The following is a 26039-nucleotide window of genomic DNA, read 5'->3' on the forward strand; positions in this document are numbered from 1 at the left end:
TTTATCTATTTCTTCTAGGTTGTCAAATTTGTTGGCATATAGTTTTTGTAGTGTTCTCTTACAGTCTTGTGTGCTTCTTTGATGTCAGTTGTAACTTAATCTTTCTCATTTCTGATTTTAATTATTTGGGTCCTTTCTCTATTTTTTTCTGGATGAGTTTGGTTTGTCACTTTTATTTATCATATCAAAAACTAGCTCTTGGTTTCATTGATTTTCTTTATTGTTTTATTAGTCTCTATGCCATGTACTTCTGATCATTATTATTTTCTTTTTTTCTGCTTATCTTGGGTTTTATTTGTTTTTCCTTCTAGTTCCTGTATATGGAAGTTTATATTGGTTTTGAGCTTTTTATTATTTGCTGAGGTAGGCTTGTATTACTAGATTCTTTTCTGTTAGAATTGCTTCTTCTCTGTCCCAAAGATTTTGGACTGTTTTTCAATTTCATCTATCTTCCCATAATTTTTTTTCTTTAAATTTCCTCTTTGATTGGTTAATCCATTGGTTGTTTAGTATTATGTTGTTTAGTCTCCACGTTTGTATTTTTCCCAGTTTTTTTTTTTCTTGTGATTTATTTCCAGTTTCATACTGTTGTGATAAGAAAATATGCATGGTCTAGTTCCAATCTTCTTAAATTTATTGAGGCTTGTTTTATGACCTAATATGTGATCTCTTCTGGAGAATATTACATGGCCCTTGAAAAGGATGTATATTCTGTTGTTTCTGGATGGAATTTCTGTATATATCTATTATGTCCATCTGGTCCAATGTGTCACTTAAAGACATTGTTTCCTTATTGATTTTTCTGTCTGGATGATCTATCCATTGATGTGAGTGGGGTATTAAATTCCCTAAGTATTAATGTATGACTGCCAATTTTTCTCTTTATGTCCATTAATACTTGCTTTATGTATAAGTGCACCAATTAGGGTGCTTAGATATTTGCAATTGTTATATCTTCTTGGATTGATTCCTTTATCATTTTGTAATGCCTTTTTCATCTCTTGTTATAGTCTTTGTTTTAAAATCTATTTTGTCTGATATAAGTATTGCTACCTTGGCTTTTTATTTTCTACTTCCATTTCCTCTGCACATGTTTTTCCATCTCTTCACTTTCAGTTAGTGTGTCCTCAAGTCTGAGGTGAGTCTCATATAGGTAATATATCCATCTTTATCCATTCTGCTTTCCTATGTCTTTTGATTGGAACATTTAGGCCATTTACATTTAAAATGGTTTTGGTAGGTTTATATTTGTTACCATTTAAAAAAATTATTTTGTAGTTCTTCCTTTGTTCCTTCTTGCTTTGTGATTTTCTATAGTGTTATATTTGTGTGTGTGTGTGTGTGTGTGTGTGTGTGTGTGTGTATAAAATTTATCACAGGTTTTGAATTTCTGGTTACCATGAAGTTCATGTATAACATCCTAAGTAAATAGCAATCTATATTAATTTGATGGTAATGTAAGTTGGAACACATTCTTTTAAAAAATACACTTTCTTTTTCCTCTCCTCTTCCCTTTTTACTATTTCCTCCACATTTTATGGATACGTTATTATATTTTACATCTTTTTATTCGTAATTTTCTTTTCATTTCTTCCACTTAAAAGATGCCCTTTTATCATTTTTTTTGAAGGCTGGTTTACTTGTGATAAACTCCTGGGGTTTTTTTGTTTGTTTTGGTCTCAAACTCTTTATCTCATGGTCAAATCTGAATAATAAACTTGATGTGAAGAATATTCTTGGTGGGTTTTTTTCCTTTTAACACTTTGTAGAATATTCTTGGTGGGATTTTTTCCTTTTAACACTTTGAATATATCATGCTACTTTATTGTGGCCTGCAAAATTTCTGCTGAAAAATCAGTTCATAGCCTTATAGGATTTCCCTTTCAGGTGACTTTTTCTCTCTCTCTTGTTGCCTTACAGATGCTTTCTCATTAATCTTGACTTTATTTTATTTTTTTTAGTTCTTTGAGAGAGAATGCAGCAGGGAGGGACAGATTGAGAGAATCTCAAGCTGACTCTCTGCTGAGCATGGAGCCTGATGCAGGACTTGAACCTATAACCTTGAGATCATGATCCGAGCTGAAATCAAGAGTCAGACACTTAGCTGTCTGAGATACCCAGGAGCCCCCAAATCTTTGACATTTTAATTATGTGTTTTGGTGTGGACCTCCCTGGGTTCATGATGTTTGGAACTCTCCATGCCTCCTTGACCTGGAGTTTATTTCCTTCTTAAGATTAAGGAAGGTTGGTTATTATTTCTTCAAATATGTTTTCTATACCTTTCTCTTTTTTTCTTCTGGGAGCCCTATGATGTCAATGTTTATTTAACTGATGTTTTCCAAGAGATCTCTTAATCTTTTTTCCTCTTTTTACTGTTCATCATGTCTGCTTTCCATACCCTGACTTCCAGATTGCTGATCCATTTCTCTGAATCCTATAATCTACTGTTGATTCCCTGTATTTTGTTTTTATATTTTTAGTTATTCTTCAACTCTGGTTCATTTTAATATTTTTCTATCTCTTTATTGAAGGTCTCACTGAGAAATTCCATTCTTTTTACTAGCACAGCTAGTACCTCTATGTTCATTTCTTTAAATTCTTTATCAGGAATATGGCTTGCCTCTGTCTTATTTAATTCTTTTTCTGAGATTTATTCTTGTCTTTCTTTTGGAGCATATTTTTCTATTTCCCCATTTTGCCTGACTTTGTGTTCATTCCTGTGGATTAGGCAGAATGGGTTCTTTTCCTGAACATGAAGGAGTGCTTTTTGATTATGGTGTCCCCTATTCAGACTGTGTGCTTTGTGGCCTTCACTGCCTTGCTGTATATGCTAACCACTCTTTTAAATCATTAGTTTTCATAGAAAAATAATTATAAGGGAAAAAAAAGAAAGTAATAAGGAGAAAATAGAAAAAGGAAAAACAAAACCAAAAAGCACAAAAATTAAAATATGACAAAATAGAAAAAAGTAAAATTAATAATTAAAAAGCAAATTTAAAAATTTAATAAAATAAAAACCCAGAAGAACAAAAATAAAGACAACCTGTGGCTTATTTTCTGTGCCCCAGCACCACACCAGCTGATGTTGTCTTGAGGACCCTGGGCTCACTGATGTCACAAGCTCCCTGTGATCTGGACTCTGTTCTGGTCTGGTCTTTTAAGGTAGAGATGAAGACTCTCCACACGTCCTTGGCCCTTTTAATTCACCACTTTTTTGTGTGTCCCAGAAGAGGTAGGACAGATGTGGGCTTGTAGACCCTTGGCTTGCTGAATTTGCAGCTTCCTGTGACAACCAGACCTGTGAGTTATAGCATTGGGACCAGTGTATTATGTTGTCCAGACCCCATACCTCCTTGGTCCCTTTAAACCTTATTTTGATTTTTTTTGTCTTTGTCCCGGTGTGATTGGAACTGGCCTGGGTTTCCAGATCCTGGGATTCCTGAAGTTACAAGATCACTTTGATGATTAGATCCACTAGCTATGGCATAAGGATCTGTCCAAATGGTATCCAGACTCTGTTCTGGTCTAGGCCTTTAAGATTGAGTGGGAATGTAAACTGTGGTGTTCTCCAGTTCGTCTTACCTGGAGAGCATTCCTATAGCTCCTCTGTTGCTTGGCAGAGTAGTTCTCGTGTTGTCTCATTTATATGCTCGTTGCTTTAAGCCATGGCTTTTTTTTTTTTTACTCTATGTCCATGGACAGAGGAATCTGTTCCCAGTCCCTCAACACTATGCTTCCCCACTGCTCTTCACAGTGGAGTTCCTTTGTTACCATGTTTCTGTATTTCTTGCTATTCATTTGCCATTCTCTCTTTGGTTGTTTAGTGGCTGTTAATTCAGTCCATTTTTCTTCAGGAGGAATTATCTTATTAATAGTTGTCATTTGGTGTGTTCTGTGGGGGACGTTAGTTCAATGTCTTCCTTCATTGCCATTGAGCCAGAACTATCTAGTTGCTCTTTTAAACTGTAGTGTGTGTGTGTTTTGTTTTGTCTAAACTGAGGCACAGATAAAAAACAAACAAACAAACAAAAAAAACATCTCATAGCCCCTCAACACTATCTCTGCAGTTTTCAGCATTAGGTATGAAGGTTTCCTTAGTTACTGTGTCTCAGTCTCTTGCTATTCTCTATGTGGTCTCTCTCTCTCTCTCTAAATAGAGAAACTGTTTAGGTAGCCTTCTAAATAGAGGTTGCTTTGGTGTCTATGAGTTCGTAGGCATAGGCATAGTTCACAGGGTCTTCCATCTTGGACTGGAACTGGGACCCATAGCTTTTGTTTTAAAGTTTATTTTGTCTTATGAAAGTATTACTACACCAGCTTTCTTTTTGTTTACACTTGCAAGGAATATCTTTCCCTGTCCATTCACTTTCATTCTGCATGTGTCTTTGGGTCTCAAGTATGTCTCCTGTAGATAGTAGGGTCTTATTTTTTTATCCATTCAGTCACTTTATCTCCTTTGATTGGCACATTTAGTCCATTTACATTTAACGTAAATACAGACACATATGTTCTCATTGACATTTTGGTAATTGTGTTTTGATTATATTTTTAGTTCTCTTTTCTTGCCCTCTTGTGGTTTGATGACTTTCTTTAGTGTTGTACTTAGTTACAAATCTCTTTATTATTTTTATGGATGTGTGTTTATTTTACGTTTTTGGTTATGATATTTGGTTATGTAGAATGAGTTTCATATATAACATCCTATATGTATAGCATTCTTTATTAAGTCATTTATGTTCCAACGCATTCTAAAAGCACTAAATTTTTACTTTCCTCCATTTTTCATGTATATGATGCCATATTTTACATTTTTTGTGCATCCCTTGACTTATTTTTGTAAATATAATTTATTACTTTTGTGTTTTAACTTTCATAGTAGCTTTATAAGTAATTAATCTACTGCCTGTACTGCATTTTTGCTTTAACCAGTAAATTCTTTTCTTTTATAATTTTTTTCTAGTTCTGGCCCTTTCTTTTCTACTTATAGAAGTCTCTTCACAAGAAACGTTAACACTGGTTTAATGGTGATAGAGTCCTTTAACATTTGTCTGTTGGGAAACTCTCTCTCCTATATTTAATGATAATTGCTGGGTAGAATATTCTTGGTTACAAGTTTTTTGTTGTTTGTTTTGACTTGTTTCCTTTCCTTTCAGTTCTTTGAATATATCATGCCACTTTCTTCCAGTCTGCAAAATTTCTCCTGAAAAATCAGCTGGTACTCTTATGGGGTATTTATTGTATGTAACTATTTTCTTGCTGCTTTTAAGTTTCCTTATCTTTTATTTTTGTTACTTTAATTGTGTTAGTTTGGTGTTGACCTGTTTGGGTTTTATCTTGTTTGGGTCTTCCTTTGATTCCTGAACCTGGATGTAGGGAAATTTTCAGCTACTATTTCTTCAGATAACTTCTTTGTCCGCTTCTCTCTCTCCTCCTTCTAGGACTCCAATCATGTGAATGTTATTATGTTTATCTCATAGGTAACTTTCCCTACCCCTTTTAAAACTTTTTGGTTCTTCATCTGGGTTGCTTTCAATTACCCTGTCTTCTAGATTGTCGATTCATTCTTTTGCATCCTCAAATCTACTATCGCTTCCCTTAGAGTATTTTTCATTTCAGTTATTATATTCTTCAGTCCGGTCTGGTTCTTTTTTCTATTTTCTATGTCTCTTTTAAAATTCTCAGTTTATCCACTCTTCTTTCAAGTTTGATTATCTTTATGGCCACTACTTTAAACCTTAATCAGGTTGATTACTTGTCTCTGCTTCATTTAGCTCCTTTTCTGTGGTTTTTCTGGTTCTTTCATTTGGAACATATATATTCCTTTGTCTTCTCATTCTGTCTGAGTCATTGTTTGCTTCTATGTATTAGGTAGATGAACACGTCTCCTGGTCTTGAAAGTAGTGACATTCTATAGTACAGTCTTCCCTGGTCACCAGGACCAGGTGATGCAGTGATGTATCCTGTGTGGGTTGTATGTGCTCTCTTTTTGTGGTTGAGCAGCAACTGGTGTTGTGGTAATATCAGGACAGGGTTTGTCCCCATAATAGTTGGCTGAGAAGCCCTGCTGCAAATGCTTTGTGTGGGCTGGTGGGGGCAGGAGAGGCTCTTCCTCAGCTAAGCTCTCTGTAATGGTAGGCTGAAACTGCTGTGCCCACCCTAGTTAGTAGGAACTGCCCCCTGCACAGCTGGCTGAATGTCCCAGTTGCAGCTTCTGTAGATGTGCTGGTGGGTAGGGTTTGGACACAGCCTTGTTAGCTGAGAGGCCTGGGTAGAACCACTCCAGACTTGCTATCAGGTGGGGCTAGCTCTCAGCCCCACTGTCTGAAATATTTGGCTGCTACTACTATGAGAGCACTGGTGGGAAGGGCCTGCCCCTTTCTTGGTTAGCTCAGTCCCAGATGCAGCTATTGCCAGGGCACTGCTGGTTGGGATCAGCTCTCCTTCTCTCTGGAACAGGCATAGCTTTGGTATATCAGTCCCAGCTAAGACTGCCTTCTGGGTGTGGTGGGCCTTTTTGGGGAGATGCTGGTCTGAGTTGAGTCTGCCTGCTGGGTGTGGTGGGGCAGGAGGCACTTTGGAAGGGCAACTGCTAGGGTGGGTGGGTTAAGTCGGGCAGGTCTACATGGGAATGATGGGGTGGGCAAGCAGTGCTGGCAAGATAAATGGATGGTGTCAGAACAGGCTCCCAAAAGCATCTGACTATCTAGGCTGATGGGGGACAAGAAAAATGATGCCCACCAGCACTTCTATTTCTAGAGAAAGCTTCTGTAAATCCCTGACCCTCTGGCACATGTCCTAAAAGTAGTCAATAAATCTTCATGTATAAAGGAAGTGATTTTCAAACTGCTGTTTCTGTGCTGGTTCTTTAAGGGAAGAGACTTGGTTTTCTACAGCTAGGGATGCCCAGGTGGGGCTTGATCCCTGTGCTCTTCCATGCTTATGATATCCCTTTCACTTGTAGGTAGCCATCCTGGGGGTTCCTGACCACATCTCTGTCATTTCTATCCTTTTCAATGTGTTTCTGTTCTTAAGACATTAGCTGTGGAAAATCTGTTCTGCCTGTCTTTGGTGTGTGTGTTTAAATTTATTTGACAGAGAGATCACAAGTAGGCAGAGAGGGAGGGGGAAACAGTCTCGCTGCCAAGCAGAGCCTGATGCAGGGCTCCATCCCAGGACCCTGAGACCATGACTTGATTCAAAGGCAGAGTCTTAACCCACTGAGCCACCCAGGCGCCCCCTTCCGGTGGTTTTTAGAGTGAGGTGCAATACATGCACTAGTTAATTTGGTGTGTCCATGGGAGTTGCTGAGCTCAGGATCTTCCTACTCTGCCTCCTTCCTGAGATCTTTCTTATTTCTTGATGTAGGTATTAGCATTATAATATGTGGACTAACATTATCACTGTTGGTTTTACAAAGCATGTTGTTTAATCTTTACATATATGAGGATTTTCTAGCTTTCTTGTAGTTTTCTAGTTTCATGTCACTGTTTAGAAAAGATGCTTAATATTTTAGTCTTCTCAAATGTATTATACATACTTTGTGTGAAAATATTGCATGTGTGCTTAATAAAAATGCTGCAGATCTAACATTTTTTTTTAAGGCTATTTCCCTTGTTTTTTTTTTTAAAGATTTTATTTATTTGTTAGAGAGAGAGAGAGCATGAGCACAGGCAGACAGAGTGGTAGGCAGAGGCAGAGGAAGAAGCAGGCTCCCCGCTGAGCAAGGAGCCCGATGTGGGACTCGATCCCAGGACGGTGGGATCATGACCTGAGCCGAAGGCAGCCGCTTAACCAACTGAGCCACCCAGGTGTCCCACCCCTTGTTGATTTTGATCTGTGAAAGTGGGGAAATAAAGTCTCCTATTATTGTATTACTATTTCTCCCTTTAGGTCTGGGTCTGTTAATGTTTGCTTTCTGGATTTAAGGTGCTCCTATGTTGGTATATAAATACTTACAAATTTTATGTACTTTTTGTATTGAGTCATTTATCAATATGGAATGATGTTGTCTCTGATTAGAGTCCATTTTAAGGTCTATTTTCTGTGATATAAGCATAGCTATTCCAGCTTTTGTTTTCCACTTGCATGAAATATCTTTCTCCATCTCCCCATTTTCAGTCTGTGTCCTTAGATCTGAAGTGAGTCTCTGGTAGGTATCATATAGATGGGTCAGTGACTGTTACTGTGAACACTTTGTCATATAAGTCACTTGTCTTTGTTTTTATTAAGTCTTTTTCTGAAGTTCTATCTTGTTCTTCATTAGGAACATATTCCTCTGTTTTTGTTTTTGTTTTCATTTTCCTTGACTATGTGTTGGGTTTCTATCCATTGGATAAAACAGCCATCTCTACCTGTTTTGAATCTGTAGCCTTTGCACAGATAAGCCCTTTTGATGAACCCTGCAGGTCTGTCAGACCTTTGTGACTGTCCAAGCAGCCTACTTAGTTCTTTGTGGCTCTTAGTAAGTGAGGGTCTGCCAGTACCTGTTACTGCCCAAAGGGGAGGATCTCGGCCAACACTTAGATGTAGGCTGACTGGAAGCTGGACCCAGCAGCTTTTAAACTATGCAAATAGACCTCTTGTTGGAGAGGACTAGGAGATGGGCTTTTCTGTCTGCTCCTCCTTCACTGAGCCCTGTGGAAATAGTGAAGTACTGTTTGCTGTTTGATATCTTCTCATTGAACCTATGAACACAATGCTCAGTGGCCACCAGTCAGGTGATCAGGAGTATTCCCCTGAATTGGAGCCACAAATACCAGGGCCCTAGATGCATGTACAATCTATTTTCTAGGAAATAGTGGCCACCTGAACAAGGTAGTGGGAGAACATAAAGATGATGCTCCTATGTTGCGTCTTTTGCCTCTTGCCTCTATGATCTTTATATCTGAGTAGGCCCCTAGATGTGTGCTAAAGTAGATACCTGACCCTCCGGTCAAAGCCTTTAAGATATGCAGATAGTCTCTTTCATAGAAAGACTGTTGCCTGTATGCTGTGCCCTGGTGTCTAGCTGTGTTAAGTCTGTGTGAATCCTTCAAGAACTACTTCTCAGTTTTGTAGTCTTGAGGTTTTGTGATCCAAGCCCCATTGGCTTTCAAAGGTAGATGGTTTGGGGGGATTCATCTCACAGGTAACAGGTCTTAAAATTTGGGGTGCCAAAAGTGGGGTTCAAACCTTTGCTCCTGTGGGAGAAGCTTGGGATGGTGAGTCACTGTACCACAGGTGGGGTTTATGGTGAGATTGTGTCATAGCTTCTTCTGTCCTAGTGTTTATATTTTCTCATTTGCCTGATGTATAGGAGTTGCTCAGTTATTCTGAGGGTTTATTTCATTGGGAATTGTTCCATAGGAAGCTGTAGAGATGTTGGTGTGTCTGTGGGGTGGCGGTACGCTGGGTATCCTCTTACATTGTCATTTTGAACCACAACCCATCTGACATTTATTTTAATGTCTAAAAGGAAAATGATTTCATTATCTTCATTGTGTGGGTCAAACAACTGAGGCAGACATAATTTGCAATCCTTATGCCGGGTCGCACATGGGAAAATGGCACAGCCAGGATTTGATTTCTGAAGAAGGGTCTCTTAAATTTCTATGAAGATCATTGATGCTGTTATTTAAGTAAACTAATAAGAGGCCAGCTCTAGGGTGTGTTTGCTCAGTGACACTATAGATATAAGCCATCCTATTTTCATGTATTTTTTTTTCTTTTTAAACCAAAGTGCCATTGGACAAAACTGGTTAATCAATGTTAAATGCTTAACAGAAGTCCTGTATAAATGAAAACTTCCTCTCTCTTCCTCGGTGTATCACATTTCTAAGATTCCCATTTACTGAGGACATTGACATATATCAGTGTTTGGTTCTAGTGTTAACTGAGCTTTAAATATTCCTTCAAAGCTACTCTGTGGAATTGTAGTTGGCTCTATTTCATAGTGTACTTGATAGTGTTGAGAATGCGGAATAGGAATCCCTTTCTCCGGCAGTGATATTTCAGCTGTCAACCCCTACAGCAGTGACACAGGGAAACTGACAGCAAAACTGTTTTTGTCAAGGCAAGGGCATTTCATAAGTGAATAAGTCTAGGATAGGCAATATCTCAGTCTCTTGAGCACTTTATTTGTTATAAATACAAGTCAATACCACAAGATGGCACCTTCTTACTCTCAACATCTACAATTACAAACAATATCTTCATAAAATGGTTTCAGCTCTTTAATGTGTTTAGGTATTATTGAAACCTTATAAAAGCAAGACTTGCTACAAACAGGATTGGTGTTTGATGTATATTAAATGAGGTCAGATAATTAAATTCAAAAAAAGAATTTATAAATATTCAGATAAGAAAATTGAAATTACAAAAGCAGAGTTTGTTATCATTAAACTGAAGTACCAGTGTGTATGGTATAGTATTATATCTACATGGCTAAGTTTCTGTTAAAATAGTTTTAGTAATCAAATAATCTACCTCATTCTCCAACATAATCACCTAACACTCAATACATATTTCATTCAGAAACCACCTAGCTTTCATCTAGACCAGCAATTATGCCCACGCCATTTTTTTTTTTTCAATAAATGCAACCCATGAAGTGCCATCATCCCCTGGCTACAAAACAAAATACAATATTTAAAGGTAAAAACTCAGAGAATTTCTGAAATGGTAAACCATTCTCTCTGTGTTCATGAAAATAGGCAATCCAATTTGAAAGTCTTTGAACCAATGTAAACTCTAGAAAACTCAGTGTTGAAATATGGGAAGAATAAAGACTTGCACTAATATAGTGCATAACAAAGCAGTGTCAGGCTCATCATTTACAGTAAATGCCTTGATTGGACTTTCCTCCAGATTGTCATCATGCTGCTGAAGATAAAGTTTACTGAAGTCTGTGGGAATTCCATCATGTTTTCTTCCTCCCATTTCCAAACAGGAAGAGAAGGGTTTTCAGGACCCTTGGGAAAATCAAAAAATTAAACACACACCCACAAACAACTTGAAAACAAAATGGCAGACCTAAGAATCCTTGACTCCATGTTCAAATGAAGTTGAGGAAATATTACTTTTGCAATATTTGTATTCTGCCCAATGTATCACATCATGAGATTCCTCAAAAAAACTGAGAAGTCTGAGAGCTACAAAAGAGAAAGCGGTTAAGGCAGTTGATGTCTACATTTGGATTTCTTTTTCAGGTTACATGTCTAAGTCTCCGTCGTAGGCTAAGGTCAGAGGCTTCTGTTGGGGAGGTGTGCTTTGATGTGGTTTTGGCTTCTTGCTGCAAAGGGAAAAGAATTCCTCAGATATAGGTTCACAGAGCTCTGTTTATCTGCCAAAGACAATTACAAGGTATAGAAATTTATGTGGTTAAATGACAAAAGATTGAGTGCTCTGAACATGTGGGTTTCTTTTTTGGATACTTGTATATTTTATTCCTATTTTAAGGACAAGCTATCATTTTTTTCCAAAATCTTAAAAATGGTTTCATGGAAGCAATGAACTTGGTAGAGAGCTACTTTTCCTCATTCTTGTTTACACTCAGTAATGCAACCAGATGCTGTTCACTAATTCCTAAGCTACCATGACCCTCCTATCAGAGATATTTCATAAGAGCAGCTAGAACAGCCAGACTCCTCCGCCTTACCCTAGTGGTGTTCTTAATTCGCTTCTGCTCTGACCTAAAACCTGACATTTGGATGCCATGTCACCAGAGTCTGCTAGGAAACTTTCTCTGATCCTGCACCATGTAGAGCCACTCTCGCCTGGTCTCTGTTTGACCTGAGGGTGACAACTTTGCCAGGTCAGGGAGGGCTGCTATTCCTTCTCACAGAGAAGCTGAAATTGACCAACCTTGGCAAATCATACAGTGATGGCCCAGATGTGGGGGCAAAACAACCTGCATTATACTTTGTTTCTTAGTACGGGTAAAACTCAATCTATGAAGTTTGATAGCTTGAATTTTACCTCATCGTGCCCCATCCCTACCCTACTGTTTCTCTTCCTTCTCAGTGCCTTTGCTTTGCCATTCCTTTAGATCCCAGCTCTTTGGCGTTGCCAAATCTTTCCCTGTCTCCAAATTATTTTACAGCAGCATCTATCATTAATTGAAAGTATGCTCAGCATTTTACATAAAATACCTCAATAAACCCAGAACAACCCTGGGCGCGGGGTGGGGGGAGCATTAGGGTTAATACTTCTTTATAGAGAAGGACCAGAGAGGTCACTTACCTTCTCCCAAGTGACTGAGCAGCTCAGGCTGAAATTTAAGCACGTCTAACACAGACGCCCAGGCCCTTAACCTCTTCAGTGCACTCTCTGTATCCATCCCATTAATTTGGCATGTGGTAGACACATTTTTTTTCTGAACATAAGAATTTTTATGCTTTGAACTTAGAAAAACACATTTTCATGTGTACAATTCAGTGGCATTTAGTATATTCAGTGTTGTGTAACCATCATCTTATCTAGTTCCAGAACATTTTCATCACTCCAAAGAAAAACTCTGTACCCAAAAAGTTGTCTTCCTATTTCCCCTACCCTCAGCCCCTGGCACCCACTTAACTTTCCATCTCTTAAGGATCTGCCTATTCCGGATACTTCATACAGTAGAGACCTACTACATGTGGCCTTTCTGTCTGGCTTCTTTCCCCCAATGGTTAACATGGAGACTTTTGTATTATGTGAATTTTACCACATACACAAAAAGAGATGCCTGATAGAATTAAAATGAGCCTAGAGAGTATCACCTAGTTTAAATGCTCAAGTTCTAAAGTTTTTTTTTTTTTTTGGTTTGATAATGAACATTACAAAAAGAAGAAATTAAAAATGATTTTAAAAATCACTAAAGGAAAAACCACAGATCCTATCAGTGCTCCTGCCTGGAATCTGGGGTGCAGTGGGGACTCAGTGGATGCTGAGGGCTGGGCATGGGCTGCAGGCAGACACCTTCCAACCAGGGAAGCTGAGGACAGGCAGAAACCAGCTCTAGCATCCTCTACCATAGGAGCCCTACTTTCTGATTGTGTGCTTCTCTGAAGGGTATTCACTGCATGATTATTAGAATAATATTCAATTTTATATATAAGCACATTCCAGTGGCTCTAGTTCTACTGCCTGGCCCAGACTCTAGCATCAAGAATGGACCCAGCTTGAAATGAGGTCCAGAGGATGCTAATCTGCAGCATTTAAAAGTACTAAGAGATCACATCACAGTTTAGGACAACCAAAAAGATGACAGCTGTGCATCTACAGTGGTGGGGTGCTGATGAGAGTGGAGGTTGTCTTAATACAAGATGGTTCATCTGAAATGACAGTTGGGATCTTCTCCATCCTGTATCTCCTGTCTTTTCAGAGGAGAAAGGAAGAGAATGGGAAGAGATGTAGGTGCTTCCAAATAGTTCTTGACAATCTGTTCTTAATTAGCATTTGCCAAGGGCTACTAGGCATAGAGAAATGAAAGAAGATCTCTGGGGAGTGGGGAAGAGGGATAGAGATGGCTGGATCTTTATATTGATGTTGCCTGGGAGACATCTAAACTTGGCTAGCCTGTTTGTTGGGCCTATAAAATTCTGCTCAAAATATTAGAGATATTTTTACGAATGAGTTCCCTGTATGGGATTATGGAAAAGAAAAGGGGTCTCCTAATACATAGGCCTTAAATCCTTGTGGGCCATGGAGTGCGTTGGGGATCATCTGGATGAAGACCTCATTTTTTATGAATTGCTTCAAATTGGGTAACCTCTCAACTGCTACTAATATCATAACTATGAATATGTGAGATCTGAGAAATTTTAGAGTTTGAAAGTTCTTAAATGCTGGTAAACTGAGTTAGGTGGTATTTGTCGGGTAGCTGTGACTTTACAAATCTTCCTGACTAGTTAAAAAATGAGGAGAGGGGCTGTCCGTAGCAAAGTCAGCAACTAGAAGGCCGGTCTTGAGAGGCCCTACTCTTTCCTTTCTCCCTTACTGGTACTCATTTTCCCCTTAAGAAATACTTTTTCTCTTCAACTCTGGTATCAGGAGAGGTGTGACCACCTCACACTAAATCAGGACCCGCGGATGCCTGCCACATGGGCCACCACCACTCATCCTGTACCCACGGTGGATCTCTAATCCATCACACTATTCTTCCCTGTCGGACTGAGGTGTCACCTCATAACTCTTCCTAATGGAGCCCTCTTGACAGCCACCACCACTTCCAGGGTTGGCACAGGGATAAAGCTATTATGCAACACCGACGGTAAGAGACCACTGTGTGACACACATTTAAAGTGACCTCATTCCAGGATCATTTTAGCAAAGGACAAACCCAAGAAGGCAGAAAAACAAACTGATGATGAACAGACAGCATGCTGCGGGAAAAATTCAAGCCCCAGGGACCCATCCCTAGGCCAGGAGAGATTAAATAGCTTGATGAACGCCTGAAATGGTCTTTGGTTTATGCAGCCGCACATGAGGGCGGAGCCTCAGGGAGCAGGTGCACTACTCTGAAACGTGGGCACCACGATGGCCCATTTACGGAGAATGGATATGCTGGAGTTATCTAGAGCAATTTTCTGGCACTATGTCTAGATTGACTACAGGCTCACCCAGCGCTCGTCTTCGCTAAATTACCTCATGGATCTTTTCTGCCAGGGGAGCAGGGGCATCAGTAATATTTCAAAAACTTCAAGCACTAATGGTAGATGTACAAAGGGTTGTATCAGAACGAAGTGGTCCTTAAGAAGACAATTTTTCTATATTTTCTCAAAAGCATTTCTAAGTTTTATTATAAACTGCTTTCATCTAAAGTATACACCTAAGGCCTGGCATATTACAGCAGTTCTCTTGTCCTAAGCCTTTTATTTTGGGGAGAAAATATAAAATCTCCAAAACTGTCATCGTCTAACTCCTCTGCAAGCTATTTAATAGAAGAAAATGCCCTGAAAGTATCTATTTGGACTCTCTAGGCAGCTCCCGTGTAACAGGAAATGGTAGGTGTTTTGATATCAATAGGTCTGTTTCCAGGTCTATAGCTTACTTGGGAAACAAGGAGCCTCTAAAAAATATGAAAACTGTAGCCACTACATTGAACCTAAAGGGTTTTTAGGGTCACTCAAGAGAAAGAAATTGCACACCAGAAGACCAGTGGAAAGCACATAAAGCTCTGGGCCTAGAGCAACCTAGAAGTGATTTTACCAGGCTCATGACCTCAGTTAAGTGATCCTCAGAAAAGTGAAATAACTTAGCTCGCTTTAAAATGGGTACAATAAGGGGCGCCTGGGTGGCTCAGTGGGTTACAGCCTCTGCCTTCGGCTCAGGTCATGATCCCAGGGTCCTGGGATCGAGCCCCACATCAGGCTCTCTGCTTGGCAGGGAGCCTGCTTCCTCCTCTCTCTGCCTGCCTCTCTGCCTACTTGTGATCTCTGTCAAATAAAATAAATAAAATGGGTACAATAAGAGTAACAGCTCGGTAGATTTTTGTGAGGTCTGAAAAGGCAACCTCTGTAAAATATTTATTTATCCACTATTCTACTTCAGGTGGTAGAGGAGGGAGATATTTAAGAAACAACTATAATCACAGCCTAGACAAGTACCAGAGAGGAGGAGGAAAGGACAAGTTATTCCAGACTGTTTAAGGGGAAAATGCTGGCATTTGCATTTTACTGGGAAGAAGCAACAGAGTATCAATAGCTAAACGTGAAAATTCATTCTAGATGAATGGAAAAAAGGAGGAAACCCTGGAACCAGAACCCTCCTTGTAAAATTAGAAGGTACCGCTGTAAGTACCCTAAGGTTACTACTCTCAAGAAATTATCCTTCAGAATAATTACATCCAGTACATTCAGTACTTTACATTAAGTACATTCAGTACTTGGAAGTTTTTCATATAATGAAGCATTTGTAATACAAAAAATACATAATAGACATCAAAAATATACATGCAGGGGCGCCTGGATGGCTCAGTGGGTTAAGCCGCGGCCTTCAGCTCAGGTCATGATCTCAGGGTCCTGGGATCGAGCCCCGCATCGGGCTCTCTGCTCAGCAGGGAGCCTGCTTCCTCCTCTCTCTCTACCTGCCTCTCTGCCTGCTTGTGATCTCTCTCTGTCAAATAAATAAATAAAATCTTTAAAAAAAAAATACATGCACAGTACAGATATAATGGTAAACTTCCCTAATACAATGGGTACATGGGGTCTTGAATAAAACTTATGAAACAGCAACACAAACTAAAAGTGCTGTATCTCAATAACTTAGAAATGAAGATGGTAAACTTGAAAAACCGAACCTGACTGTGGAAAGGGAGGTGAAAGCAATAACGAAATGATCCAAAAGATGGACACAAACTTTGAAAGAAGAGAAAAGGAGTATGTTATAATGAACTAATTAATATAGGATTGTTGGGAATTAGAACTAAACACATGGGTTAAATATTCCAGCAGAAAAGGTACCATGTTATCAAAATTAAGAATTTATAAAGGAAGTCTTCAATGAGAAAAAGTGATTTGGGCCTATCCAACACAGCAGACTATCTAAGGCATAGGGAAACTAATGAAGCTGTAAGGATTGTTCAGGCTTCAATTGTGGAAGACTTTAGTTGGCTGGTTAGGCAGCCAAAACCTGACTTTCATTTTGTAGTCAAAGAAAGCCAACGCTGGTGTCTGAGTAGGAGAGGGGCTGATCATCTGGCTTTTAGGAAGACTAATTTGGCTGTAGACAGAAGAAAGGAACATTTGTTTTGAGTCCAGATATATAGCTATTGTGCTACTCCTAAAGGGAGAGGACTAAAGTCAAGCACTGAAGCTGAGAAAAAATGGATGTGAGAAATACTGTACCATATATATTTATGTAATTTGGTCACTAAAATAAAGGAAAATTACACTGATGCTTAAATTTTCTAGAAAATTGTTTCCAGAATTCAGTGATGTACCTAATTAATCCCCAGAGTTTAGAGTCATTCAGAAAGGGTCTCGGGGCACCTGGGTGGCTCAGTGGGTTAAGCCTTTGCTTTTGGCTCAGGTCATGGTCTCAGGGTTCTGGAATCAAGCCCCACATTGGGCTCTCTGCTCAGCAGGGAGACTGCTTCCTTCTCTTTCTCTGCCTAGTTGTGACCTCTATCAAATAAATAAATAAATCTTTAAAAAAAAAAAGAGGGGGGACCTCAATAAATACTTAATTTTGAAGGACTAGAGAAATGTTAAAAGGCAAACTTAAGGACTATTACTACAAATTACTACATCCCCAATTCTAAATCCTATGGTTCCCTCTTCCCTGGAATACCTAAGATATTAAAAATTAACAAGTGTGGTACATCCAAGTTTTTAAAGAAGAACAGACTATCTTATTCCCTTGCACTGTGTTGGTCCATTACTTTCAGAGAAGTTCCTCATCTGTTAAACCCTCATATCCTTTGTTACAATATAAGACCTTTTCCTCCTTTTCTAATCTGTTCTAGTGATGAATGCAGCCTATCACTCTGAACCTCATATAAAGCTTTCAACTTCACATTTGTTCATTACAACAGGATCTAAGAATACACACAAAATTTATCAAGACATAAAAATTTGTCAGATCATTTGATTATAAAGTGAAGGACTAACCAAAGGTGTTACTTTTTACTACAGCTCTATGGAAAGAGTAGTTGGATAGAAATCCAATTTCTAGCACTAGAGGTGGCAGAAAGAATTAAAGTCATCTTATTTTCTTCACAAATTTTCACTGATCCAGGGCAAAGAGTTATAAACCTGTGTAACCTTGGAAACAGAATCTGAGGCTAAATGCACAAAGGCTGGATTTCAATCGAGATTAAAACTTGGGTAAAATTTCTCAAGGAGGGGTGCCTGGGTGGCTCGGTGGGTTAAGCCTCTGCCTTCGGCTCAGGTCATGATCTCAGGGTCCTGAGATCGAGCCCCACATCTGGCTCTCTGCTTAGCAGGAAGCCTGCTTTCCCCTCTTTCCCTCTGCCTCTCTGCCTCTCTGCCTATTTACGGTCTCTCTGTCAAATAAATAAATACAATCTTATAAAAAAATTAAAAACCAAAAAAATAAAAAAATTCTCAAGGAAATAGTTTAATAGATGATGAATATAAACAGCTCAATTTGGAGAAAAAAAGTAGAGTAACACTTTGATCTCATGAAAATAAAAAAAAAGATCCTTTAGAAATTTTGCTTGGGGAGCGCCTGGGTGGCTCAGTGGGTTAAAGCCTCCGGCTCAGGTCATGATCTCAGGGTCCTGGAATCGAGCCCCAAATCGGGCTCTCTGCTCAGCAGGGAGCCTGCTTCCCCCTCTCTCTATGCCTGCCTCTCTGCCTACTTGTGATCTCTGTCGAATAAATAAATAAAATCTTTAAAAAAAAAAAATTTGCTTGGAAGCTAATAAAATATCCTCAACACACTTGAAAACATTCAAATGTATTTACTCCTGGCTAGTTTTAAGAGCAGCTCATCAACTAAAATATATTCTGTACAGTAAACCAATCATCATTTTCTGAGAATAATAAATTCTTAGGAATAAGTCCCTTACAAAATGGAATTGACAGAAGATTTTACATCTGGTCAAGGTGGATAAACACCTGGCTCTACTATTTAAAATGTACTAAACTGGTTGTTTGAACCTATGGGTCAAGATAGGTCAATTTAAGAATTAGAATTTTCTAGAGTAATAGCTCTTAGCATTAACTGCAGCTTAGCATTACCTGGGATGCCTTTAAGTATCCAGATGACCCGGCCAAAGGCAAGACTAATGAAATCAGAATCACTGGGGCTGGGAGCCAAGTATCAGTCCCCAGGAGGTACTAAGAGATGCTAAGATACAGTCAAAGTGAAAAATAATCAAAATACTAAAATGGGGGAAATCCTCACTAGTGATTTCCCTCTTATACCTTCTAATTAAAAGTAGGTTGTATCAAATGAGGACAGGAAAGATAAATGATTTCAACTATTCTACTGTTGATAATTATTTGTGGGTAAAGGGTCCAGTGATAATGGGCAAGGATCTTTTAGTAAAACACATCACTGATCAGAACATGGAATATAAATGTTTTGCGAGTCAGTACTTACCAAAGAAGGTAGGAAGTAAATATTAGGAAAATCATGATAAGAAAACCTCCACCTGAGACGCCATAAACCCAAATTTTTACTCGGCCATCTGTTTAAGATAGAGATTAAATAACAAGCTTAGCATACAAAAGTCTTCTCAGCTGAAATATTTATCCTCTGAATTCTGGGACTGGCATAAGTCACAATCACAGTGGAACTACCCACATGTGACAGCTAGAAAACATCCGACAAAGGTGAAAATGTTAAGACAGTATCAAATTTTTCACAATGGCAAACACACCAGTAATCGTTACTTCATAAAATCTAATGATTGTCAGGCTATTTTAAATGTATTTTTATGTGTGTCTAGTCTCATACATACAATACAAAAAGTACTGCAATACATTTTGACAACATCGAGAGAAGCAAAAAATAAAGAGGCCATCCTGTAAGCAAAGCAAATTACTGTCACCATTTTGGTGACACCGGATGTTGAGTGAACAAAAACTATATGCCCAAAAGTAATAAACTCACTAAATTATGTCAAATTATAACCACATGTGTAAAAGTACAGACATTATTTTTATGTCCTATCTGCCAGAGTTAAGAAAAATAAAACCACATAAGTCTGATTTTGTGATTTTTACTGTTATGTACAAATTGAGTGTATGTATGATTTTCTATGTTCTGTTTATGTGAGCACCGTCGAATGCCTGAGCGTTCCCAAGGAACAGCCTTCCTTTCTGAAAGACACACACACAGAAGATTCATTACACTACATGAATTTAACTAACTGCACGTCCAAAAATCATCAGCATCTTATTTGAAAGGCTTCTGTGGGGTGAACAACAATCAAAAATCTATGGTAATCAACATTTGTTTGGAATAAAATCACAATTACATTCAATTATATTGTCACTCCCCATTAGAGTTTTTGCTTACAGGACACTTTAAAACCTCAGTCAGGTTTTAGAATGAGGTTTCAATGTAGTAATGATATTTTTCTACGGTCATGAAACTTTTAACAAAGCTTTGATTCTGATCTCTTTGAAATACTAATGATGAAATCCCCACTTCTGAGTTTTTTACATTTGGGGGAAAAAAAAAAAGTCTTCGCTAAGAGAGAAAGCACCTTTCATCTTCTTACTCCTAAACCTCACAGAGCTGAAGTATTTGGAGGCTCCAGAACTTTGAAATCCCCAGTGTAGAGGTATGTGGTCCTTGTTACTTAAAAAAGAATGTAACTTTTTATAATAACATAATGGACAGGATCAAACTATGAAGAAAAGGTAAGTCATGAAAAATAAGTCGCGCTGCTACCCTCTCTCAATTCCCAAGCCAGAAGCTACCACTGTTATCCTTTTCCTTTCCTTTAGCAGTTGAGTTTCCTTTTGTATAATGCAAACTTTCAAGTACAAGCATACATATATATACATCTTTTTTTTTTTTTTTTTGGCAGGGGGAGATACGAATGGCACATATTTTGAATTCTACATTTTTAGAAACAACTTCCCATGCTAGATCAGAAGACAGGTCTTATTCTTTTTAATATGAAGCATATTGGATAATTGTATCATTTTCTTTTTCCATTTTCTGTTTATAGACATTTAGATTGTTTCCACTATGCTTCAGAACAAACACTTGTAACAAACATTATTTAGTAGACATGTACATATCTGTATGATGGGTTCTTAGGAAACAAATTTTAGGTCCAACTGTATGATGTGTATTGCCTAAACGTCTTTCTAGAGGTTGCTCCAATTTATACTCTCATGAGAAAAAAAGATACACATACATGTATTCACATCCAGGCCGCCACTGATGTTTTCATTAGCCCCCAAAGGCTAAGGACTTCACTTGTGGATTTGAGCATTCATTTCTCTAGAACCTCACACTAATTCTCTTCCTGAACTGGGGGCTACAGGTAATGGAGGAGCCTGGCTACATTTCCTACCACCCTCCCTTCAGATTTAAAGCTACTGCTCATTTAGTTAACAAAATGAATGAAACATTTTAAAATCCATGACCTGCCCAGACATAAAGCAGAATCAGCAGCGAATAAGATACTGTGGGCATCCTGAAAAGTTGGCTGAGGAGTGTACATCTGGTTTTTCCTAGATCTAGTGTCCTTTGGGCCGAGGCTCTGGTTTTTTGCTTCATTTAAGCATATCATTAAGACACTTTTGATACACAGAGGCCTGGGGACTGGGAGGAATTCTCAGGGTATGTTTTGGATGAGCTCTGTCTACATCTTCCCTCTCCACGTCCTGTCAGGCCTCTTTGCTTAGTTGTTATCAGCATTTTTGTTTCCTAGCAAAGGTATATGTATGATTAGCACCAAGAATCTTGCATTCATTTTCAGCATGCTTCGTAGGTGGGGAGCTAAGACAAATTCTATGACCTGCCTTGCAAATCTTCCTATCACTTACTGGTGATAAAACCTTAGTCAAATTCATATTCACTGTTTCAGACTTCTAATCTCAAAATCATTAGGTTTTTGCAACCTAATGAGATCATTCACTCAATACAACCAGCCCAGAACTACACGTTACACGAAGCTTCTAATGTTCACTCCTCTCCTTAATAACCACTAATTCCTGACTCCTATAGGCCCAGCACTATGATAAAACTCACAACATTCCTGCAAGGTAGGTGTCTTTGGACCTGTTTCCTCATTCATGAAATCAGTTGAGAGAGATGAAGACATTACGCTCAATCACAAAACAGGTACATTCTGAGTTGTGATGTCAAGGTCTGTCTCTGAAATTAAGGCTCTTTACTGTGTTTCTCAAACCATATAGAGTCCCTAGACATTTCCTGAGGTATCTGCAGGTTCTTGATTCTAAGACAACTTCTGCTTTTAATTTCAATTATGTACACATATTCACAGTTAAAAATGGCATTCTCTTTTGCAGAGGTAATTTACAATGAAAAGATAACTCTAAAGGTTAATAACATGAGGACTCAATTCCATAGCTCTTAGACTGGGCTTGAAAGAGACTTCTCTTCAACCATCCAGGAGAACATTTTACATTGACAGGGACTCTCCCTTTATGACATTCAGATTTGAGAAACCTTGAATTGGACCACATCACCTCTTCCATCTCTCCTCTTTTACTCCTTCCCTCCATTCTTTATGTCAAAAGCAGCGATGACAATAGGAACCCCGATGTCCCTCAAGTAAATGTGTATTTCTTACTCTTCAATGTACCTGGATCAAGAGGTTGAAGTGACCATCCTTTAAAAATGTCATGTATCTTTGAATTCACAGGTCTGTTTTTCCCTGCAAGGTTCTTCACATCAGCTTTTTTCTCCTCAGAGCCGGGTACTTTCATACAGTAATCCAGGAAACCATTTGACCTCATGATCTCTCTGTAGCCCTTCTCACAACCACAGACTCCACCCTACAGCATACAAAATAGTTTTCTGGTTACATGGTGATGAAAATGAACAATGTAAAAGTTGGAATCACTTAATACCTGTGTGATGTGTTATGACAATTTGGGGTTTTTCAGCAATAGAGTTGCAAAAGAGATAAAAAACAGAGCAGTTCTTTTCTTGTGAATTCCAAAGTCAACCTTAAATACATCATCAGATCTCATGCCTTCCAAGTAAGAAATCACCATTCTTTGTCAATAGAGGGCATCAGCTCTATCCTTTTCTCCCTTACAGAGATGTTCAAGGCATTTAATCAAATTATCCTCCATTCCCTGTTTCCCCAATGCAACTGTTTGAAATTCCTGCCCACTCACTGGAACCTGCTGCCCTTGATGCTGAGAAGTAAAGCAACAGGGATTATGTAAGAAGCGCCTTTGGGCTTTGTGCTCTTTGATGTCTGTTGCGTGTCAGCTGCTGAATGTGCTTACCACCTTCTACCGCTGATCACTAACTAGTCTGAACTACCTCTCTGCTTGCAGGCTTGGTTCTGCACTCAAGGGGGGCAGCCTGAGTGGAGAAAAAGAAAAAAGACTTCACCAAAGGCACATGTTCCACAGTCTTCCTTGGAGGAACCCGGTGTCACACTACAACACATTCCTAGTTGGCACTGTAACAATGTGTCCTTCCTGGGGCGCCTGGGTGGCTCAGTGGGTTAAAGCCTCTGCCTTCGGCTCAGGTCATGATCCCAGGGTCCTGGGATCAAGCCCCACATCAGGCTCTATGCTCAGCGGGGAGCCTGCTTCCTTCTCTCTCTCTCTCTCTCTCTGCCTGTCAAATAAATAAATAATTAAAAAACAAAACAAAACAAAACAATGTGTCCTTCCTGTTTCTCTGAACTCCTGGTCATTTTCATGTACAATAAACCTCTCCAAGATGCTGGCTAGGGTGAGATGTAACGAACAAGGATTTCTGTCTGTCTCTAGAAGTGAAACTGAAAATAATTGCTCTTCTGTCCTCCAGTAAACATAAAGACAATAGAGAAGAATAGAACAAGTTAGGCATAAAATTATGAGTTTGCTGTAGGGGCACCTTACCTGAAACTATTTGGCATTTTTTGAACAGACTCTAGTCTCACATAGCCACTCAAGGCTGGGTGAGCCATAAGGATCAGTACATTTGGGTCATCGATTGTTAACTGAACACATGATGTTAAGGAGCAAAAGATACTAAAGCTAAGGAGGGCACCTCCATCTTCTACAAGAGGAAAAGGTCAGAAAAGTACATTAAAATTAATAATTGCCATTGTTTAGGAAAAGGCAGCATTCCTATAATAATGACATTACAGCATTTCATTTGAAGATATTACATGATGTTTAATAGAGAGCTAATTAAGACAATTAAGATCACCTCTAATCTAACTGAAAAGCTGTAGCCAATCACATGTGCCAAAAGTTCAAGGCAAAAGGTATTTATGTTTTATTAAAGAGGGTATCCAGACAGCTGGTGGAAAGCTACACCTTCTCTTTTGCAAACCTGATTAGCCTAGAAGTTGCTGCTGACCTCTTTTCTCCTCTGTAAGCTTAGGCACTAGCTTTTCTTTGGAAGGAATTAACCCACCTTGAAGTGAAAGAGCCATAAAATAGGATTGAGTGCTTGAATTATTTTTAAAGGATCATTTTTGGAAACAGCACATAATAAGAAACCTGTTCCTTTAAGGAACATGATAGAGGCACTGCTCCCTATGAGGGTCATTGATTAGAATACACTGCACATTTTGCATTAATTCCTGAGCAGTGGTAAATGGGAGTGAAGGGAGAAGAATGGAAGAAAGAGTTCTGCTTTAAAAAACAAACAAAAAATGTGCACATGTGCATACATACTTTTTCTCCACAGGCAAATATTTATTTTAAATGAACTGAAAATTTACTCATACGAGTGTAGTCAGTTTACTAAATAATTAGCAAATATGAACACTGCTAAGATCTTTCAAAATAGTTTGGGTAGCTGAAAAGCTAATAATGAAAGAATAAATCAACTGAGAACATTTATTGATAAGCAGAGCTAATATGCATTAACTATCTGAAAGGCAGATTTGGCTATAGCCTTAAGACATGGCTCTATTAATAAAAAAAAAAAATCCTTAATGGCTGTGATTATTCCTGCAAATTCCTCTAGATGGTACCGTGAGCACATGGAACTGCTGCTAGGGCTGTAGCTTGCAGGACGGAAAACATCCACCAGCTTATGCAGAAGACAGCAGTTTAAGGTCTAGAAGGCTTCAGCCCGGGACTCACCTGTGTACAGTAGGAGAAAGGTTTTCTGCAGGCTGGATTACACTGCCGAGTAGCAGCAGGACGTGCCTGAGGGGCGCAGCCTCCTACAAAGAAAAACAAAAACAAAAAAACAAAAAACACAAAACCCACCATCATTTGTGGACTTTTCTATGATAAACATTAAAAAAAATGGTTTTCCTCTCTGGGCACTCTGTAACATACTCTTTTTTATATGCATCTGCTGACACATGGTCCAGCTGTATTTTATTGATTAGGAAGAATTGTTCAAGATGGGAGGCTCTGCCAACAAGATGATTGCGGTAGTTTTTGTACCTATTCATTGGCAAATGTGATTCTATCATAGGACTCTGCTTGAGGGCCACATCTATTTGCCGGGCCAGAAAAAGAATGGATGAAATTTCAATTTCAGTTCAGGAGCCCAAAGTACATCTGCTCAAAGACCCATTCTTTGTATATTTTTCTCCAGTGCCTGAAAACCCCAACTAGGCAATAAGCCAATTGGCAACAACCAATGTTAAAAGAAAGCCACAAATAGGTTCATGGACCACAATAGCCAACTTTTTGGTAAAGCTTTAAAATATATCTCAGCCAGAATGCATACACACACACATACAGGCGCAGTCACAAATGGAGCTTGACACATTTTTTAAAAAAGCAAATGTATAAGCTCCTGGAGAGGCAGTCATACATCTGATACAGTACTTGCAGGTATTAAATATTTTTGAGTAAATGGATGGAATAATGTCTCTGTACTCTGTGATAATTTACACATTAGTTATGCCTTTCAGGAGTCAGGTACTAGGCTAAGAACTTGTACTGAGGGTAGCATTTAAATTGTATTTATGTAATACTGGTTTCACTTATAGATTCTAGCTTTTGCCTTACTATAATTGCCACCCAGTTATAGCTTATGATTGGGTACCCAGCAAAAAGCTTGCAGCCCAAGATGGTGTAGGAAACAGACCTACGTTTTCCCTGTGAATGAAGCAGCTAAATTCCTAGTGTTACTGAAAGAATAAAAATCCTCACAGGGTAAAACAAAACAAAACAAAAACAAAAACCTAAAATCCAGAAATATACCTCCGTGTGAATGGATAATTTGGACAGAGGAGCAATAACCACATGGTGGTGTTGCTGCCAGTACTGCTTGGGGGCGGGGGTGGGGGGGTTTCCACTCTTTTAACCAGAGATCTCCAAAGAGCAGTGTCTGCGCCCCTAGGGACAGACTCTCTAGGGAATTGGTAGAGATTCCCTAGAATCTCTAGTAGTTTTATCTAGAGGACACCATGCATCTTCTAGTATCTAGAAGATACTAGAATTTGTGTAGCTCATACAAATGTTGTTTAAACTTAAAAAATG

The 26039-nt window shown here is 38.8% G+C and overlaps 1 protein-coding gene and 1 long non-coding RNA gene across 3 annotated transcripts in view; one reads left to right on the plus strand and one right to left on the minus strand.

Moving 5' to 3' along the window:
- LOC125095915 (uncharacterized) overlaps positions 1 to 26039 on the plus strand; it is a 48949-nt gene that overhangs the window by 16620 nt on the left and 6290 nt on the right. The window contains exon 3 of one of the 2 annotated variants that reach the window (XR_007126000.1): positions 22681 to 22807. The exons of the other annotated variant lie outside the window; for it this stretch is intronic. This is a non-coding gene — a long non-coding RNA (uncharacterized LOC125095915). The remainder of the gene's footprint in view (positions 1 to 22680; positions 22808 to 26039) is intronic. 2 annotated transcript variants of the gene reach the window in all.
- Positions 10096 to 26039, minus strand: part of THSD7B (thrombospondin type 1 domain containing 7B) — a 742649-nt gene continuing 726705 nt past the window's right edge. The window contains exons 24-27 of the mRNA XM_047722487.1: positions 24681 to 24763; positions 22220 to 22412; positions 19030 to 19117; positions 10096 to 11269 (exon numbers count right to left, since the gene is read on the minus strand). Coding sequence (XP_047578443.1) covers positions 11188 to 11269; positions 19030 to 19117; positions 22220 to 22412; positions 24681 to 24763 — 446 coding nt within the window. The 3' untranslated portion in view covers positions 10096 to 11187. The remainder of the gene's footprint in view (positions 11270 to 19029; positions 19118 to 22219; positions 22413 to 24680; positions 24764 to 26039) is intronic.

Source organism: Lutra lutra, chromosome 3 (genome assembly GCF_902655055.1).
Source record: "Lutra lutra chromosome 3, mLutLut1.2, whole genome shotgun sequence".
NCBI classification, from domain to species: Eukaryota; Metazoa; Chordata; class Mammalia; order Carnivora; family Mustelidae; genus Lutra; species Lutra lutra.